The sequence below is a fragment of the Nanorana parkeri genome, unplaced genomic scaffold (assembly GCF_000935625.1).
Source record: "Nanorana parkeri isolate BGI_ZX_2015 unplaced genomic scaffold, ASM93562v1 scaffold88, whole genome shotgun sequence".
NCBI lineage: Eukaryota > Metazoa > Chordata > Amphibia > Anura > Dicroglossidae > Nanorana > Nanorana parkeri.
In genome coordinates, this window is record NW_017306356.1 from 837,708 (window position 1) to 859,124 (window position 21,417).

The 21,417-nt window shown below is 43.0% G+C and overlaps 1 protein-coding gene across 1 annotated transcript in view; it reads left to right on the plus strand.

The window, feature by feature from the left end:
• Positions 1-7,433: 7,433 nt before the first annotated feature.
• Positions 7,434-21,417, plus strand: part of MELK (maternal embryonic leucine zipper kinase) — a 43,595-nt gene continuing 29,611 nt past the window's right edge. Inside the window, exons 1-6 of the mRNA XM_018552428.1 lie at positions 7,434-7,604; positions 13,240-13,333; positions 14,838-14,923; positions 16,760-16,876; positions 19,224-19,367; positions 19,495-19,563. Coding sequence (XP_018407930.1) covers positions 13,270-13,333; positions 14,838-14,923; positions 16,760-16,876; positions 19,224-19,367; positions 19,495-19,563 — 480 coding nt within the window. The 5' untranslated portion in view covers positions 7,434-7,604; positions 13,240-13,269. The remainder of the gene's footprint in view (positions 7,605-13,239; positions 13,334-14,837; positions 14,924-16,759; positions 16,877-19,223; positions 19,368-19,494; positions 19,564-21,417) is intronic.

Genomic DNA, 21,417 nt, shown 5'->3' on the forward strand with positions numbered 1-21,417 from the left:
TCAGATATTTAAGAAATAAAGTCTGAAATTATCTAGAAGTATCTGTTTATAGATTGCCATTGCGAAACATTTCTGAAGGTGTCTTTGCTGTCATTTTAAAGATAAAAGTGAATTTCCTCTTTAAGTAGATGGCACTGTAGATGAACATTGCAAATGGCATTGTTAATCTGCAGGCTGAAGACATTCTTATTTTTGCCATTGGAACCTCCGGCCTGCATGTAATCACTATGGGCAACTGCCCACTAATAGCCAAGAGTTCCAATCTAAGTCAGATTTTGAAAAAGCAAGTCCATTTACTCACAGTGTCTTCATTCAAACAACAAGAACCTCTGTGTTGCTATTAGTCACCTTGAGGCCAGTGTCCAGCACTACATGGTGCATTTCTATAAACCTAAGACCTTAACAGAAATAAACTAACAAAAAGATGCAGTTTGTGCTTAGAAATGTTTTTTTATCCTGTTAGCACATAACTTAAAAACATTAATGCGTACTTTGACACAGTGTGAGACAGAGTACAGGAAAATAGGGGCTCCTAGTCAAAGCATTACCACTCCGAGAACTGTCAGCAGACCTTCACCAGTAGGTTGACAGGAATGAGTGGGATTGCATTAAACAGGGACACTGATTATGTAGCACTTTAAATGTCAATCTTTGGAAAAATTCCACAATTCTACAAATAACAACCGACACAGAATGCATAATTGGTGTCATGTAGAGAAACAGAGGAACAACGCATAAATCAACGTAAAATTCAAAGTTTGTTTTTTTGTTTTTTTTGGAAAGTGTTTTTCTTTATGTTTAATTTTGTTATATAACTCCTCAATGCTTTAAAGGAGAACTATGAGGTGAGTGCTTTTCACTCATCCTCATAGTTCTAGCCGACCTGTGACAATGTCACAGGTTGGCTCAGTAGATCGGGAAGTGAGCGAACACATACCGGTGTTCGCTCACTTCTCGATCTTGTCTCGGCGGAGAGCCGTGAGAGGGGAGGGATTGGATTCCCGCCTCCCTGCTACAATCCTCCAGCACTGACTGGCGAAACGGACGGGGGAGGGGGCGGGTACAGCTGGCTCTGCCTCTAGATAGGCAGAGCCAGCTGTCACTCACGCAGCTGGGCGGATCCAGTATAGCGTCTCAGTATACCGCGAGCTGTAGCTCGCGGTATACTGGGCTTAGGGTGACAGGAGGAAGCTACTAGCGTAACTAGCGCAACTAGCGTCCTGCCGTTACCATTAGGAGAACTATGGGGAAAAGCCCTAACCCCATAGTTCTCCTTTAAAGCTAAGCTCCAAGCAAATATAAAACAAACTTTAATCTGGTTTTGTATTTAATACAGCTGATATAAGTACCCCCATTTGCATTTATATTGGTCTCCTGTAGGACCCTGCACAGCAGAACTCATTGAGAATGAAAGGACCAGATTGTCAGCTAGTTTTGCTTGCTTTTATTGCATAGCGCTATCAGTCTAACATTGTTTGCCTAACATTATTTGTCTAACATTGTGCTTTTTACTCTTGTAACACATGCTTACAAGAGTAAAAAGCATGGGAATCAAATCATACTTGCATCCTGCACTGTCCAGTCAGCAAGCTGGAGGCTTAGAGGTGATACTACTGTAAATAGAAAACTATGCACATAAGGCACCATAAGATGATCTCCTCCTGTACATTGGTCATGAGACTACCAAAACCTTGGAAGCTCTAATATTCCACTAGCAATGATGTTCTGTGGTTGCCCTCCCCCTTACGTGATTCACTATTGGTTGTAGAGGAGGCCAGTTAAAGAGATGGGTAAGCGGAAAGATGCAAAAGGAAGTATGGGGCATAAAAGATCCACTGAAGTCTTGCTTTATTTTAATCTATTGGTCTACAAGTACCCCCAAAAGAGAAATTATGGTCACCCTCTTGGCTGAACAGAAATTTTGCAGGTTGAACAATGCACATATGGGTAACTCAATTCTTTCTTTACCTGCCACCACTTCTACACTGGTAGCCTGTATAAGATGAGAAAATATATTTATTTTTATGATGAGCCACATGTTGGAAACTGCAGGTATTTGACTCTTTGAATGGTTTGAATATCTGCTACCCCCATCATGCTGTGGATTCTCCACTTGTATACTGTGGTGTCTTTTGGTTTTCTGCTGCCCTAGGCAAGACTAAACTCGGACAACCCCCGAATCTAAATTTACCCCACCCCTTCCTGTTTAAGACCCGCCCCTTCATCTGTAAACCGCACCGCTTCCTCTTTAGGCTCCACGTTTTCCTCTTGGAGCTCCACCTCTTCCTCTCTGTACATTAAAAGAGAACTATGGGGTAAACTTTTTATCCTATAGTTCTTTTTAGGGTCACGGGAGGATATATACTAATGTCCTCCTGTGACACAAAGTTCAGTATATAGCAAGCTTTGGCATGCTATATACTGAGAGCGCCGCTGCCGAGATGGATCAATAATGTCCAGATCCACCCCGCTGGCTGTTTGACAGCGACCTCTGCCTATCTAGAGCCAGAGCCAGCTGTTCCAGCCCCCTCCCCGTCCGTTCCTCCACTCAGCGCTGAAGGATCGGAGAGGGGAGAGGTGCAAACCCTGCAACCCTGGTGGTTCTGCCACTGACTTCAAGCTGTAGAGGGACAACAAATCCCAGCAATACATTATACAGCAATGCAGAATACCATCAGCAATAGAGGACTAGAAATCCCATCAATATATTATACAGCAATGCAGAATAATATGAAGCTACATGCTCTATGTTGCTCACCTGGGCTGTGCGGGGTCTGACCATGGCCTTGCGGTGTCTCACCAGGCTCTGCATGATTGTGTGGGCTGCAGGGTTCCCCAGGAAGGAGAAGGATGGGATTTGTGGCTGGTGCTGTAAACAGGTGCCGTGAGGTCCCCAGTAGGCTGCCAGAAGGTCTCCTGCAAGCGTGGGACCTTACGGCAGCCGAATCTATTTTAAAAATGACAGTGTCAGTATCCGTTTTTAGTATCGGGACATTCTCAAAAGTATGAGTACTTGAAAATGCCCAGTATCGGTGGATCCCTAGTTTTTTTTGCCATCCTTCTGAAATGTGCCGCCCAATGTAAATGCCTTGTTGCCTTGTGGTAGATACACCTCTGCTTGTATATCCTGTATTGACATGGTAGGAGGAACCACACTGTGCAGCAAGGAAGCAGGTATTCTGCACATCCTATATACTGTATAGTAATGTATACAATATTGCAAAGGGTCTGACAGAGTTTTCCAGAAGGGCAGTGCTTTGACTCAAATACTTTTGTGTGTAAATTTTAGCTGATTTTTTTTAGGTCTGTAAACAATAGGATTTTTGTTGTATAAGAAGAAGAAAAACTTATGAAAGGTCATAAAGCCCCACCTGCTGGCTAATAGAGAGAATGCAATTTGATCAAAATCTCTGGACATTTGAAAGAGCAAGTAGTATCACGTTTAGCCATTCCCCTTTACGTCACTCCCACTGTTCGGTGTGATCTGACTGTTTTATCCATAGTTTATATTCATGCCTGCATACACTGTGAACTGGTTAACAGAAAAGACTGTTTACCAGGAAGGGGGCATATAGGTTGAAGGCACATACACCCACCTTTCTGGGACCCCTTCCTTGGCACCAGTGCTTTAAAAGTAGTACCCCCCATTTTCCTAAAGGAAATGTTGGCTGCTATCAGCAAAGCAGGGGACTGCAATCTTCACATGATATGCTGAAAATACCTGTGTGGGAAATGTCTGTTATCTACATTTGAGATATAAAAAAGCCCTGAAATCCTAAACAGGTAAGTGGACCAATGTATTGAAGTGCTCTATATTTGATGCTGATCTCTAAAAACTAGAGATGCATCGATACTGATACTAGTATCGGTATCAGAGGCGAGTCACTACATGCTGCCTGGCTTCCTGGTTGATCGGGAAACCGGCTCCTTGTTCCCTCGCCACCAGGATCATGGAGCTGGCTGCCCATCCAATCAGGAACAGGAAGCCAGGGGGCAGGTAATGACTCCCCCCCCCCCCTGCGCGCGCTTCCTGATTGGACCGGGAGGGAGCATGGAGCTGGTTTTGCGGCCAATCAGAAAATTACATTTCCAGGCGCCCCTGTAGAAGCACCTTGTCCCGTGGCAATTGGGACAAGGGCCTCTTCCCCACAAGCCCTGGGCGTTGGTTGTGGGGGTTGCGGGCAGAGGGCTTATTCACATCAGAGTACCCCTTTAATAAAGGGGCACCCAAATGCGCCTCCCCCCCCCCCCCAATTGAAAAAAAAAAAAAGTTTTTGACTAGTCTTTTATTTAACAAAAATAAATAAATGTATCCACCGCCAAAATCCAGGGTTAATCACGACATCCAGCGTTGTCCACGACAACGACAACTCGACGTAATAAAAAATAAAACAAGAAAAAATAAATAGAAATAATTTTTTTAAAAACCTGACGCTCGTCGACCCGTCTGCTCGTGACGAACTCCTGCCACAGAATGGCATTCTGACAGATGCTGGCAAAATATAAACAATTGGGCGGAGCTAGCGGTGACAGTTAGCTAGCTCCACCCAACTGTTTACAATTGTACGGCATCTGACAGGTGAACCATGATTGGGCAAAGTCATCATTACTTTGCCCAATCATGGCTCTTACAGAGTACTGTGCCCTGATTGGGCAAAGTCTTGCACCTGCACACGAACTGCCGATGTTCGAGTCGAACTCTTGGAGAGAAACATTTTGCCCCGGAAAGGTTTACTCTGCTTTACCTAGCAGAGTAAACCTTTCCGACATCACCTGCTTGTAAAAAAAAAATCAAATATATAAACATATAAGGGCCTGTTCACATGAAATCAGGTCCTGATCAGGTGCTGATCAGCAGACGTGTAGCTGCTGATGCAGTGCGTTTTTGACACGTTTTCGGTCCGGATGCTGACAGTTAATTTTTTGTCAACGTTGATGACATCATAATAAGTGGAGCAAGAATACAACTGCGTTGCGTTTCCGTTCCGTTTCCGTTGCATTTTCGTTGCGTTTCATGTGCGTTCGTGCGTTTCCGGACCGGACAAAATGTGACATGCAGTATTTTTTCTGTCGTAAGCTGAACGGACTGCGCACGTGAGAACTGGAGCCCATAAAACACATAGGGATACATTGGGATGCATTTTGAGTGCAGCAGCGTACGGAGCCGGTCAGCGCACAAAACGGACGTCGTGTGAACAGGCCCTAAAGGGGAAAGGTTACACACATTGGACAGCTGTTTTCCAGCCAAAACTTGAATCACCAACCAGCCGATCAGTTGATAGAAGTTCTGCTCAATGATTACCTGAAAGAACCAGATGAATCTCATCAATAAATAGAACATCTATAGCTAGCTCAGCTTTAATAAGTGACTAACTAAATAAAGTGAACCAGGGTGCCAGGGGCAAATATCACATGGGGCTACTTCTATATTTTGTTGTGGCTCTTACAGTAGTGATGTAGGTGTCAGCAAAAGGAAACACTAAGCGCATCGGTGGATGCTGGTGATTAGCAATTAATTTTGGACAGGGGAGGGTTTTACCCCATGTCAGTGTTTTTGCCATCTGTGTCCCATTGTAGAGATTTTCCTTCACTTCCTGTCTCATAGCCACAAAGAGCCTCAAAATTTAGGGAAATCACTAGTTGCCACCAAGCAGAACTAGTGTGCCTATTGGTGGATTTCCCATCTATTCTATATTTGGGATTTACATTCATTCTGAGGTAGCAGGGTGTGTGTGCTAGTGAAGCATGTTTCTATGTGGGGGAGGATTGCTAGCGGAGCATGTTCTGAGGTGGGAAAAGGGGTGCGGTTGGGCGAGTTGGTTTACCTCTGCCTACGGGTCTGTCCGGCGTCCCACCCAGCTCACTAAAGTCGCTGGTTGCTAGGAGCTTAGCAACTTGGGACACTCTGGCCGCAAAGGGGGCAGCAGGCACAGCCACACCCCATCCCCCCTCCCCCGCCTGGTGACCCTAAGGCTTGGTTCACACCCAGGCATTGCGGTAATGCGCATAAAAAATGCATTATAAATTAGGGATGCACCGATATCGGCCGCCGAAAGTGCACCGATATCAGCCGCCGATAGTGTCATTTTCCTGCCGATACAGCGATGCATCCCAGGTTTCTTTCCTCCCCGCTGGGCGCTGCTCTGTGTCCCAGCGGGGAGGAGAGAAAGTGTGACAGGCTGACGAGCACTGCGAGAGGAGAGCGCTGTGAGTGGCCGGCGTCTCTCCTCCCACACCGCTCAGCCTCCTGCCACAGTCCAGCAGAGCGGTGTGTGGGCGGAGACAGCACACGCTGTCACGGGAGGCTGAGCTCTCCTCCCTGCTCCGCTCGCTCAGCCTCCCGTGACAACGTGTCAGGAAGGAGAGCGAGGTACAAACACTCAGTGATCGCTGAGTGCTTGTAAATAATTGAGGACAGAGTATGGTTACTATATGCCCAATTATGAATGAATGGGAGTGATCTACATCACCTCCTGTTCATTCATAGTTGTAGTTATAGTAACCATACTCTGTCCTCATGTTATCAATGAACAGGAACACTCAGTATAAAGGATTCCTGTTCATTGATAACAGGGGCTGCAGAAAAAGAGATTGAGGACTCTGTGTCCTCAATCTCTTTTTCTATTTCAAAAGGGAAATATTAGCAGTCTGCTTAGACCCCGATATTTCCCTGAAGCCCCTAAAAGTAAAGTAAAAATATTTAATAAAAGTAAATAAATAAAAATAAATATAACATTTTTTTAGATTTTTAGTTTATAAAAAAATAAATAAACTATTAAAAAAAAATGAAAAAATTAAACTAAAAAACATTTTCAGTTTCGGTCTGATATTTTTTAAAATTTTGGTTTCCTTTCGCTTCGGTTTTGAAATTTCCATTTCGGTGCACCTCTAATTGAAATCATAGGGGATGCGAAGCAAACGCAGAGAACAAGCGTGTGCAAGCGCAAAGCGCGCTCGCGCTATGCCTGGGTGTGAACCAAGCCTAAGAGATGCAGCCAGAGGCAACAGGCCATTAGGACAAATAGGGAGGCTGAATCTCCCTAAAAGGGATACAGACAGCAATAAAAACCTGACAGGGGCTCTAGTCCCTCTCCACTCTACCCAAACCTGAAATAAAGTTTAAGTTTTACTTTAATAAAACGGAAATTATCTAAAAATAATGAATGATTTAGCCACATCCATGTTAAGTAACTACTCTAGGTATAAACTACCATCACGTACAGAGTCGGTATTAAGGTCACATAACAATAACACGATTTTCAAATGTCTGCCCAATAAGCATGAAGCATACTTTTACAATACAAATCATTTTCTTGCCACCACTATCATGGCAATCTAAGTCCCACATCTTCTCATAGCAAAGTCCGACCTTCCTCCCAGCATGCAAAGCGCCTCACTCCAGCGGTTTGATTTCATTGGCTGGGAAACTCCGTGGCCGGAAGCTGGAGGTGTTCCCCGGCAGATTTAAAAGTTCATGACGTCACTCCCTATTGAGCTCGTGTGCTACTGTTTTGTCAGCGATATTAGTACTAGTAGCTGTTTGATGACTGTCCGGCCGGGTCTGCAGCTGATCGGCTTGTGAGGAGCGCCATCTCTCAGGACAGGTCTGTGACTAGATCCTAACCATTTATTAGATTCGAATGGCTTCATCTGTAGTATGAACACACATGATCGGCTGGATAAATATTAGTCTTAACGTAAAGCCCAAATCATGTCATCAAGTCTTTACACACAGAGTTGTCATCTGTTGTTTGCATTTGTGTAACATTGTGTATTCGCTTACCCAGTTTGTAGGAGCCTCTGGCATTGTGTTGGGCTGAACGATACAATGAACACCTGACTGCTTTATTGGGTGGATTGCCTGGCATTAGTCAATGCCAATGTTCTATTGGAAGGTCTGAGATGACAGTTGATAATGGGACTCCCTGAAGAAGAGCAAGACATTCTATCCTGCAACATGCTGGTCAATAACTGAAAAAGACAAAGGGGTGGGGGACATTTTTCCTAAATCTGGAGCAGTTCTCCATAGTAAACATTCAGCTTCTGTCTTCGGCAGCATGTTCTCTTAAAGAACTCCAAGTTTTAGAAAAATGAACCCTTGCAGTAGGGCTACCCTGGCACTGCAAGGGTTAATTGCTCATTTGTTCTCCTATGATCTCAAATACAGAAGAAATATCCACCCTATCCTCGGTCCTGTGATCACTCACCCTTCTGCTCCGGCTGTGATATGTTCCTCGGCATCTTTATGTCTAATACACGTGAATAGACTTGATGATGTCAGCAGCGCTTAGACCGCCGGAGCCCAGTGTTGATCAGGCTGTGGGACCGTGGATCAGGTGAGTATTTTGTCATTTGAGCCCCTAGACCAGTGGTAGGTAAACTCCCAGCTGTGGTGAAACTACAAATCCCCTCATGCATGTTCCTCCAGGAGTCATGCCTGTGGCTGTCGGTGGGCTGGAGTGCTGGAGTTTGCATACCCCTCAGTGGCGTCACAAGGGGGGTGCGGCCCGCACCGGGGTGACACCAAAATGACTGGCAGTCATTTTGGTGTCACCCCCCCCTCTGAAAAGATATCAGGAGAGAGTAGGGGACCCAGCGCCGGGTGACTGTCCCCTCCTCTCTCTGCCAACAGGTATCAGAAGATCGCGGCGCGTGCACTATGACATCTCGGCGGGGTTGACTCCCGCTAACCGCTCCGGGTGTCACCCAGCCTTGGGAGACCCCTGCCATAGACCAAAACAAGCAATTACCATTGCAGGTGTAGCCCCTCTGCAAGTGCTAATTGTTCTAAAACCTTTAAGCTTTGAAAATGAAAGATAGAAGCAGAGTGGTTACTATGCATGGGTGCTCCAGATTTGATCTGCTCCAGTCTTATTCCAGTAAATTCCCCCCTTTGTGTGCCTGATGTAGAAATCATGCACATTGCTTATTGCATATGCATTAGATTTGTTTACAGTTGTATGTTTGTCCAAAAAATAAGATTGAATGTGTGTTGTGTTGCTCCTGCAGATCTTGCTGAATGTAGTCTGTAATGTTTTTTAAAAATTCACTTGGTGCTAAATACCTGGTGATCCTGTCAGTTGCCCGTTCTTTGTTAACTGAGCATGACAAGCATGGAGAAGATGTGGTGGTGTGGTCAGATAGTGTCCCTGTGATCACTTCTGGGAGTTACAGGTCGGCACATCACATGTCTTTATCTTCCGTTGTCAGTTTTGTGGCCATGCCTCCTGCCTATGTTGATTGACAGTAACTCCCAGCAGGAGCCGCTGTCACCTGCGTAGGTGGAATGTGCTTCCATGTATGTGTGTGATGTCACCAACTGCTTGCTTTCTTCCTAGAGCAACGTGCCTCCTGCTATACGGGAGTGGTATCCGAAATATGCCTGTGTAGTGACGTTGTAACAGGGTGTTGCCTTCTCTTGAGGGGGGTATTACTTATGTCTTCTAGGTGAAGCTAGGGAGTCATTACTTTAAAATTCTAGCGTGGCAATGGTAAGTCTGATGTGTATTCAGAGGCTCTCCTCTGGGGAAGCTTATTGATGAGCCTGGGCTTGGTGCGAACCCAGTTGACCTAAATTTGGCCAAGCTCATTCGAAACTGTGACCAGCACCCCAGCTTTGCAGCCCAATCAGTTGCGGTGGGGAACATTCCTGCCCGTTTGGGAGATATAGCTGCAGGGTGGGGAATGAGCCTCTCCTCGGTCACCGTTTTCTGCACACCTGAGAGAACTCAGGGGAACTGGCTCATCACTAAAGGTGGCCATACACTCTACAACCATCGCAAGACTTTAGTCTTGCGATGGTTGTAAAGGGATTAAAAAAACGTACGATCTGCCTATCTTGGACAGGCAGATCGCACTCTCGATCATCGCAAGCCCGCCCTCCTGAGGGGCGGGCTTCCGATGACCGCAATGCTGAACGGGCAGTGTGCGCGTGCGCACACCGGCCCGTTCAGCATTTATCTTCCGAGCACCGTTCTAACCAGCCGAGAATCGTACGATTCCCGGCTGGTTTTCGAACATGCTGGTTCGACAGAAGACGTGCGACCGTACAGTAGAAAGGGTCGCACGTCTCCGTTCACACTGCTCGATTATCGTACGAAAACCCGATCGCATACGATTATCGTACGATAATCGTGCAGTGTATGGGCACCTTAAGGCAGACCTGTTAGGGCGTGGGCCTACTTGTGAGACCCGACTGTATATGGAAATATTCCTGGCTGGTCCTGTTGGAAGAAATGTCTCAATACCCCAAAATGTGAACTGTTACTGTTTATGAAAGCCTCTGTGCAAAGTGTCATGTGCATGTGTAGATGAATTTGGTGCAGACAGCTGGTCTAGGGCAGTGACAGAGTGGCCAATGCGAAAACATGAACTTTCAGGGTATGTAGTCCTAGGCCCCTTTCACGCGGGTGGTTTGATCAGCTCTGCCTGTCAGGTTTTTCAAGCAGGCCCAATTGGATGCCCAGTGTTTAGCCTATGGGCAGCCGTGTGTAAATGGGCGGGCGTCTGTTTACACCCGACTCCGGCCAGGTCCGTAAAAACAAACCGTTCAGAGATCTGTTTTGCTGAAGCTGATCGTGCTGGGTTGAGTGCTGTCACACGATATCCTGTCCAGTCCAAGCCCAGAACGCACTGAATCGCATAGATCAGGCACTGAAACGGAGAGCATTCCTTTACCTCGAGTTCAGCTGTGGACAATCGCACTGCAGGTGGGGAGGCGTGTCTACGGTGCCATCGACATGAATGGCACTGCCATTCATGTCAATGGCATGTCTATGCGATCGGAACGCACTGGATATGGTGTGACTGGGCCCTGGGTGTAATCTGATGTAAATGGACACATGTCCATTTACATCCTATTCCCCATAGACCGACATGGGTCCAGTAATTTCCATGACATCCGATCCGTACTGGGTTGGTCAAGGGCGGAACACCATCCATATGTATGTATGCTGCCATAAAGGCACCAGCAAAAGGTTATGTAGTAGGGATGCACCGATACTGGGCATTTTCACGTGTACTCATGAAAATGTCCTGATGCTAAAAGCAGATACTGGCCCTTTAATTTTTCGAATGATTCGGCTGCTGTAAATTCCCACGCTTGCAGGGGACTTTGCGGTGGCTGTTAAGAGCGCCGGCCAGTCGAACATCTCCTCCTCATTCCTGGCCCTACTATATAATGTATTGCTGGGATTTGAAGTCAGTGGCAGAACTACCAGGGTTGCAGCTGGGACCGGGTCCTGGCACTCCACCTCTGTCCTAAAAGCATTGGTTTGTATTGTTTTACAAAAACTGTCGCATGATGCTAAAAAAAAGTAGCAGTAACTGGCGAGTACTTGAGGAAAAGTATCGGTACTCTGACTGGGGAAAAATGGTTTTGGTGCATCCCTAGAATATTTTTGAATCCACATATGTAAATGTTAGTTCCTCTGTGCCATAATTTCATAGTTGCATTTCACCTGTCATTTTGAAGGAGAGGTGAAAACTACTGTTCTCTTAGTAATGAAAATTTGAGCATCTTTTGGAGGCATTGAAGTTTAAAGCCTCTGTTCTGTATAAATTCTCCCCTCATCCTGTTTGCTGGTTGGAGGGTTTTGGAGACTGGTACAGATGTTCTCCTGGGAAGAAAGAGTGTGACAAAGCTCAAAGTGACTTGTGACTTTAGTTTAGCGTAGGGTTGGTTTTTTTTCTTACTTCTCTTCTACACTTTAACAAATGTCAACTTGCTCTCCCGCAACCTGGGAGAGGCTCAATTTTATAAGGAGTGTATAATGTTTTTAGCATTTTCTTTTTCTAAATATTATGGATTAAATATTGCATATGAATTTTTATTTTAGAGTCAGCAAGAGGAGCTTTCTTTGGGTTGTTTACATGACTATAGCTAAAGGTGGGAAAAGCTTGTTTGCATAACTCAATAGCTCAAGCTGAATGTATGCACATAATGGGGTTGATTTAGTAAGCATAGAGACTGTTCACTTCAGTCAATATTCTTCTTTTTTTCTTAATGTGTAATTAACCTTCAGTTTTTGGGTACAGTATCTGGATCTCGAGACCTCAAATTCATAATTATATATTTTTTTAAAGTTGCCAGATAAAATACAAATGATGTGTACTCGGGTGATTTTTACATTTTGAACATCTGTGCGCCTCTTGAATTTATTTATTATAGAAGATGCACCACCGGGTATTAGATTGTGATATATTTCAATTTATAAACCTTCCTTCCCCCCTTTTTTATAGCCATGAATTTATCAATTGGTTATACAATATAAATGTAAACATTATATAACAATTAGTAAGTAGTAAGTTAACATTTCTTGGGTGCTATGTCAAAGTCCCTGTATATTATCTTTTTTTCTCTAAGGCCTCATTCGCACTGCCGCGCATATACGCGCGTACATGCGTATTGTACCATATGCAAATAAATGGCTCCATACACATAGCCGCGTATGGAGGCGTATATTTGCATAGCGTATATATGCGCAAAAACAGAATGGAACCGAGATGCGTATTTCTGCGTATTTTACGCGCATATGCATTTTTGCGCGTGTATATATGCGTATTGTTCAATAAAATTTCCATTAGGAATGATGCATTCTGGGAATGCAAATAGTGCATGCATATATGCTCTTATAGACGCGTATATACGCAATATACAATTTTGCTTGCGTTGTGTGTAAATGAGGCCTAAAGAGCTTACCACAGGATGTTCAGCCTATATTATTTTATTTTTCCTGTAAAGGTTTACATTTTTAATCCTTAGTCTGTTAGGAACCTTTTGACATCAACAATATGTACTTGGGGTTCTTGATTCTGATAAGTTGTTTAATTGCTAATGGTTCAAAAATGCCAAGACTTTGGAGGCCATATGCAAACTCAAGAGCAACCTGACAAAGAATCTAATACTGCTGCTCTTCAAACACTGAAAAAAGGTTCCACTTTAAAGTTCCGTTCCATTAACCTATGGGTATATCATCACCCACCTGCATGTGCTACTTGTTTAAAGTCCTTGGGAAATCATTGAAACTGGATATAGATAAATGGACGGGACCTAGAAATGTATGTTGTGGTCATTTTTAACTAGCTGATCAAGATCATGCAGCTAATAGATGCATGATCTGCACTTGCCTGCTTTTTCTACTACACGCACGCGCACAAGCTAAACATTTTAAATTAAGTAGTTTAGCAATAATTATATAATATGTATTATATTTTAATTTTTTTTCATTTACTTTGTAGGTCTTCATTAACATAAGCAAAATTGCAAGCATGGCTGTCGATGATTACGAGGAGCTGCTAAAACATTATGAATTACATAACACTATTGGGACAGGTAGGTTTTTAAATTCAAAATAAGTAGTTACTGTAATTTTTACATTGAAGTGCTGCCATCTTTCTTTCTGTTATCAGATGGGAAAATGCTACAGTTTGAATCCTAGTTGAGCCAAGCCATTAGGGCTATGGGACATGTTTAGGGAAACAAATCAGTACAGTTTTGTTTAAGGAGCACCTATCACATTTTGCAATAGATTAGTGCAATTGTAGCATGACCCATTACTAGCGCTTTCATTAGATCTTACTTGCCAAACCACAATGGTATTGGCATTCTGTTGGTTTAAAACTCTGCTTTTGGAGCAAAATATAAAAATTGGCCATATGTTCCATGTTAAACTATGGGCAATATAAACTGTATATATGATGGTCTGTATCTCTAGCATTCACATAGCATTTTTTTTTGTGTGCTTTTCTGTTTTTCATGTTTTGTGCAATGCTGTGATAGGTAGCCTGTTCAGCCTAATATAAACACTTAGTTGGAGATTACTTTCCTTTTGTCCCCAACAATGCACTTGGCAAGTTGCTTTTTTTTTATTTTTATAAAAGCACTAAAATACATTACATGCCTGGTAATCCTGCCGGTCTGTTTCATTAACACCCCCTTCCTGTTCCTTGTGACCATGCTATGTGCAGAAGCATATTTGTCCTAACGTGGTCGGTTTGCATCTCTGTCTTCTACTTGGGAGCTGCCGGATGCCATGCAAACTCTGTGTACCTGTACTCCTGTGCTCTGACTGCTGAAAAAAACCCTTACCTTCCTTGCTGAGCCCTGCACAGGTTTGAGTGACAGCTGCTAGGATATGTGACATCTACAAAAGCTGCTGATATTTAAAAGGAGTCTCCGCTCCCTCTCCTCAGTGCCCAGGATACAGCCAAGAATAGTGGTCATGTGACCATTTGTCCAAAAAAGAAAAGGAATAAAATGGGATTTAGAAGGCTTGTTTTTTTATATTTGATAGTTTGTTTTATATTTGTATGTTACATGCTTTTAAATGTTTTAACAAAGAAAAGGGTTCACATACACTGTGGAAAAACAATGTATCTACATTCAGGATCAACAAGTAATAAGATGTATTTTTATAGGGGAAAAACTTGGTGTGTGATTACACCCCTAAGGTTTGGCTAGTAAGCTTAGGTGGAGATGTGTTTCCTTGACACCATTGTGGTGATATCGTATCTTCTTTGATCTAAAAACTAGGAACACATTTTGTTATAAGAGCAAAAGCTTGTTCTTCATTTGCCTCAGAGCGGTAACTTTCAAAACCTTCTTGACAGGGCTGATGGGTGTATACGTACCCTCAAGGTAAAAAATACTGATTTTTCTTCATTTACAATGAATATCTAATTTAATGAACCCTGTGTTCAAAGCCAGCTAACTTCAGTACCTGGAGTAGAGCTCAGCAAGAATTTACAGTTTAATCTGAAGAAAACTTTGTTCTGCTTCAAATGATAGATATATATATATATTCTATTTCTTATTTACCTTTTTTCTTTTTCTTTAGGAGGCTTTGCAAAAGTGAAGCTTGCGACCCATCTTCTTACTGGTGAAAAAGTGGCCATCAAAATCATGGACAAAGATTCCCTAGGGGTATCCATACAGTTTGTTCTGTTTTTATTTGAATTACTAATTGTTGATTTTCAAGAATGGGGGGGGGATAAAGTCCTTGGCAAAAAGAGCTTAATGGCTTCTCCATTGTAGTACTCAGGGATATTTTGGTTCAGTGTTTTGGACACACTAGGGGGCAAGAAACATTTATGCATTGTACTTGCAGTGAGTGCATCTGTTCAGTCAAATTAACTTTTCTCATCAATAAATATAGCACATAAATGCATTACCAAGTCAGTCACGTTACTATTTTGAGTAAAGTATCTTCCCTGGCATGAATAGAAAAACCTTCTCTTTCCCAGCCTATGCGGAGTCTATTTTCAACCAGCAGTGAGATTAGAGACACCAAAGGCTTGCCCTTATCTATACAAATAGATATTAACTATACATAGAAACAAGAATTGTAATCCATTGGCACGTATGTTAGATGGTTCGCATGAAGCAGAAATAAACCTGCCTATCCTTTTGCATCTGAAGAAGGCATTGTTTTAAGTGTCGCTTAACTCAGGAGTTAAATCTCAAAAATGCATTCAAGTACCTTTTTTTTTTTTTTTTTAAGGAGAACTATGGGTTAAGGCTTTTCCCCATAGTTCTCCTTAGGGTAATGGGAGGACACAAACTAGCGTGCTCCCGTCACCCTAGGCTCAGTATACGGCGAGCACTGAGCTGCTTCTCGCGGTATACAAAGGCGCTGAAGTGGATCCCGACAATTCTGTCTGGATCCGCCCAGCTGCGCGACTGACAGCTGGCTCTGCCTATCTAGAGGCAGAGCCAGCTGTACCCTCCCCTGTCCGTTCCGCCAGTCAGCGCTGGCGGAGGGGGGAATCCAGCCCCTCCCCTGTCCTGGCAGAGACAGGATCGAGAGGGCCTGTGCTGCAACCTGCTGTTGCCCCCACATCTGGCAGTCTTGGCCAGATGTAAGAACAGATCCTGGTTCTATTCTCATGGACCCTGTGGTTCTCTAGCAGCTGGAGCTTTGTTACTGTGTTGATGGGTTGGGGGACTTGCTACCCCACGTCTCCAGGATGGCCCTTCTTTCTATCCAATTGCGTGTGATCCTGTGACTTAAGTGCTGGTCGGCAGAACCTGCCTGCATGAAACTCGCTGAGAGGGTGACCTTCGAGGGTGACTCTTTGGCGCGTCTTTTGGATGCCTATATTGGAGGTTACCAGTGGAAAGAGTTTGCTTCGCAAAAAGAAAGCTAAACCTGCTTCCAAGCTTTCTGATTTTGGGGTCTCCTAAAAGGTTCCTTTTTTTTTAGTTTCCTTTTGGCCTCTGCCTCCAGGTCTCAATCAGGTGTCCAATTCCACCACAGAACCTTAGACTTCTTCCAGGACAGCCATCGAGATATAGGCTAGTTTCCTTTTGGCCTCTGCCTCCAGGTCTCAATCAGGTGTCCAATTCCACCACAGAACCTTAGACTCCTAAGACTAACAATTCTGGCTAAAAGGCAACCACGCAATGAGGGGGCACACCCACTTCTTGGATCTGGTCATTCATCTGCCCCTCCTCCCAATTACAGGTAATTTTGCATTATAGAAAATAGTTGTTCAACTTCTATGAATGGAAGAGGAAGGACCCGGACGAGTTGCACAACTTTTTCAGACTCTGCACTGTAGTGGGTATCTTGCAGCACTCGTAAAAGATTTCTACAATAAGCAGCAGGCACCAGGATATAGGGCACACCTTTCCTTGGGACTGCATAAGGAAAAAAAAAATGAACTAAACTTGAGCTTTAATGTAAGCATTAACACTGACTGTGGGTGATTTTATACATGGATATTATTGATGGTAGATATAAAAAATTTTTTTTCCAAGGATGATTTGCCTCGAGTCAAAACAGAAATTGATGCAATGAAGAATTTAAGCCACCAACATGTCTGTAGACTCTATCATGTAATCGAGACTCCAAAGAAGATCTTCATGGTGCTTGAGGTGACAATCGTTTTTTTTTTTTTTCTTTTACCATATAAGATTCCCATTCACACTAGGCCATCTAACATCAGGGTACAAGATCACAGATAAACTATTCATGGGTACCTCTTGTATTATGCTGTGTTTTTATAAAATGTCATTTTAAAGGGTAGCTATAGTGTATTTGGAGCTATGACACTAAAGTTAGGCAAAGCAAAATAATTTTTTACATGTTCTGAACAAGCAGTAAAAGAGCTTTAAAACAAGAGGTCCCTAACCTCTCTACCTCGTACTGTAAAGTGACTTGTTATCAAAGGTCACAAAGGATCTAAAGTGTTTCAGTTGGTTTCAAACTGCTTAGTTATACTTTTATGTGACGGCACATCTCTTGGGACGTAAGCTCCTTGGCCTTTTCAGATGCAGTAAAGGCCTTTGACTATAGAATGCAGGCCCGACTTGCCCGTTTTTAATCTGGGCCTCAAATTTTGTAATTTAATCTATGCTTACCTTCAATCCAATATTCTAGTTAATGGCCTGTTCTCCCCTTTTCCCCTCCACCAGTGCATGAGACGGGATGACCCATTTAAATGCTCTTATTTGCTATAGAGGTCTAGGTCTCAGCCACTGGGTCCAACAAATAGGAAAGTTTACACTTGGCAGGAAAACTGAATGTTTAAGGCTATTTGCTGATGTCCTAATACTATATTTCTACATGATTTGGTCCCCTCAACTTCTGTCATGCATACTGTAGGAAAACTTGGTGAATACTTCAGCAGACATTGACTATTATGCCTCTAACCCCCAGATATAGTCTAAACTTCCTCTGTCTGTACAACACAGAATCAGTCTTTTTTAGATTATTCCCCCCCAAGTGCTCCTATAAACTCACTCACATGAGATAGTACTCAAGTCCTTTTGTTTTCAGAACTCCATTCGATGTTTTCTGCTTTTGCATGGGGCACTACTAGACCACATTAGAGGCCCAAGGAAAAGGCAATAATGGCCCTCCCAAAGTTTTTTTTTTTTTTTTTTTAACTTTAGCAGGGCTGTTGCAGCCCCTAGTTTAATGGGTCTTTCCCGATACTACTCTTCAGAGTCCCACTTGACACATATACTGGGTATAAGACAGTCATTTCTCTAGACGCCCCTAAACTCTTCCCTCACAAACTGCTTTTACCATTCCCACAATTGTCCATCTCCATGAATGGAGCTGAATGACTGGTATCATCTCAGGGTCTGTCTGATTTTCTCTCTATGACCTAAACCAATTCATGAGGAGCTACAGGTATGTATTATCTCTGACTCTGCTTTATGGAAATCTCATAGAATTGCCACCTTATTAAATGTGTAACTTGAAGGTGTTCTGCACTTCTGTATGCAATTGGAAATAATGTTGACTTGTTCCTTTTGTATTAAAAATACAAAAATCTATAAAATGTCTTAACTATGTCCGAATAGGCATTTTGAGATCACAGGCCCATAAAGGTTTGAATTCTACCCTATTAGCCCTAAATGGCAAATATGGTCACCCATAAGTGTATAAGCTTACCCAAGCTGATTTTTATCTGGAGTACTCCAGTTAGCTGATTTCTGGAAGCAAGGAACTACTTTCTTGCTACCCTACTAAGCCTTCTAGTTTTGTGCATGACCAAAATTTGGTTTATTGGATGATCGCTTGCCACACTACACCAGAATATTCCTACTGGAACATTGTTTATTGCGATTGGGTGGATGAATGTATCTTTCCACTATCATATTCCAGTAGAGGTTAATAAATCAGGTTATCCATAAGAGAAGGTTATGTATGAGGTATAATTGTCCACCTAAATATCATAGTTTGTGTGTGAACTTTGAAAGTTTGTTCAATTTTTTTTTCTTCTGTTATCACCCACTGTTATCTTTTGTATGAATGCAAACAATATACATTTGTGAATTTTGTGCAACTGTTTTGAGAGCAATAAACCATGTTTAAACAGGGTTAAAAAAATCAATCTGTATTACTTGGAAAACAAACTTCTCCACAATTACTATTGCTACATAAAGATTGAGGGCATATGTACAAAATATGTAAATACTTTAGTGTGCATAGTGTGGGCACAGGTTCGCTTGTCATTTTCCTAGTTTTACAAGCTTACTAGACTATATTTAATTTACAAATTTGTACTTTGTATATGAATGGGTTGTGTATGGCCTTTTAAACCTCTTGTCCTTTTTATATGCTGCATTTTTTATATATGCTCTTAATGGAAGACTTCAGTCCCTTTTTTTAAAATCAATGCTTCAACAGGAACAAAGTGGTGAATAACTACTGTGCTAAATGGCAAAGCTTGCATTGCCTAAATATTTTTTTAAAATTGTTTTCTTGCAGTACTGTCCTGGCGGTGAATTATTTGACTACATTATTGCAAAAGACCGACTAACTGAAGAAGAAGCTAGGGTTTTTTTCAGACAGATCGTATCTGCTGTCACCTATATCCATAGTCAGGGTTATGCTCACAGAGATCTCAAACCAGTGAGTGATTCTTTTTGATTTTGATTTTTCTAAGCTTTTTGGTTTTTATAGTTAATGCACATCCTTGTGACACGAATGCATAGTGTAAAAGCCCTTTTTTTTTTTTTTCAATTTTTCTTTTTTATAGGAAAATCTCCTTATTGATGAAGATCAGAACTTGAAGTTAATAGACTTTGGTCTCTGTGCAAAACCAAAGGTATGCAAGGACTCTGCATCTATATTGTTTTGTAATTCATGCAGTTTTGTACAGTTTCCTAGGCTGGGCTGGTAAAGACTATTGCTGCTGAAATGTGCTGTTTTTTTCCCTTTTGCAGGCATTTGCTCCCTCCTCTGTTAGTAATAATTATTGCAGCAAACGGCAGATTTCTATAGCCGTCATCATAATTTTACCTAGCTGTGGAATACAGCAAGGTGTTTCCTTAGTATAGCCTGCAGATGCTGTGTGTTTGTGGAGGAGGGGGGTTAAGCTGCTTTTAAAATAAAATGTAACTAAATGCTTTTTCTAGGACCATTAAATTTGCAAAAATTTTACTGTACTTGTAATATAAAGGAAATGCTTTTACTTGCAAAGTGTGTAGGCCTTAGATGGGAGGTAAACATACTGTATGTGTCTGCAATTTAGAGGTTAGGCATAACTGCCTAGATATTCCAGTGCTCATATTGCCCATTCAAATTCATTTTTCAAAAATGCTAACTACATTTTTCCAGTAGATGCTTTAAAAAGAAAAGAGAATACCATGCTAAAAAAAAAGAGAAATCCTGGTTGCTATGAACAACACAGACCTGATAAATGAGGATAACACCATCAGTCTTGACATCCATTATCCCATACACTGGCACTGCAGTTGATTTTACAGTTCACTGTAAGCCCTCATTCACACAGGAATCGGCCCGCAGGTACAGCTCCGTGCAGGGCTGTACTGAGCAGCTCCAAGTAAGGACAGGTGCTGCATGTAATTAGTACGCAGCCCGCGTCTTTCTCTATGAAACTACGCGGCCATACGCCCCCCTACGCTCACCTCAAGTGCAGGTCCGTAGGGGTGGGTGTCTCCTGGCTCGGACGCAGACAGGATCCAACCTGTTGGCGTACGAGTACGCTCACCTGCACGGATGAGCAGGGCAGATGAGCATAGGGGGGCATATGTAGTCCCATAGAGAAGGACGGGGGCTGCGTACTAATCACACGCAGCACTTATCCTTCCTAGGAGCTGCTCGGTACAGGCCTGCACGGAGCTGTACGTGCGGGCCAATTCCTGTGTGAATGAGGGCTTTGTGTCGTTAAGTAGAGTGGGCACCCATCTGAATCTTTTTGTCCATTGAGGCACACAGTTCTTTAAACTTTGGGTTATACTGCCGCCTACAGGAGGATTGGAGACTGGCAAACATACCTCTACGCCAGCCCAGGATAACCATTCCTACCACCAGCTGTCCTGTGTTAAATACAACCTTTTTTTTTGCTACCGCTCTATCTTCATGAAAACGTAAATAAATCTACATAGCTGCTGGAGAATTGTCTCTTCGATTTGCAGTATGTGGTGCTGTCATCTCTAGTTTCAGCTGGAGTACCATGTCCAGATCCTGCTGGATCAGGATGATTTCCAGGCTCCATTCTAGTTAGTTGTGGAGCTCTTTCCAGGTCCAGAGCTGCTTAATTGCCTTCGAGCCTGCCCTGTCTCTGCAGATTCACTCAGTGAGTGGGACAATTAGGCCAAGTATCAGGAACTAGGTTGCATAGGTCCCTTGAAGGGGGTAGTATCCACAATCCTGAATGAACAGAAAGTGATGTATAGCACTTCCTTTTCATTCATAACTGAGGTCTTAGTTCTTTACAAACCCTAAGCGATCAGTACTGATTGTTCAGTGTTTGTGCAGTGCTCTCCATCCTGAGATGGAGAGCAGGGCACAAACATTGGCTCCCACTTGTCACTGGAGCTGAGCTCTCCTCCCTGAACTATCCCACTCAGCATCCTGATGGCTCTCCTCCTCCCTGCACTGTTCCACTTGGCCTTCTGACGGTTTTTCTTTCCACGCTGCAATGGCTCTGTGTCGT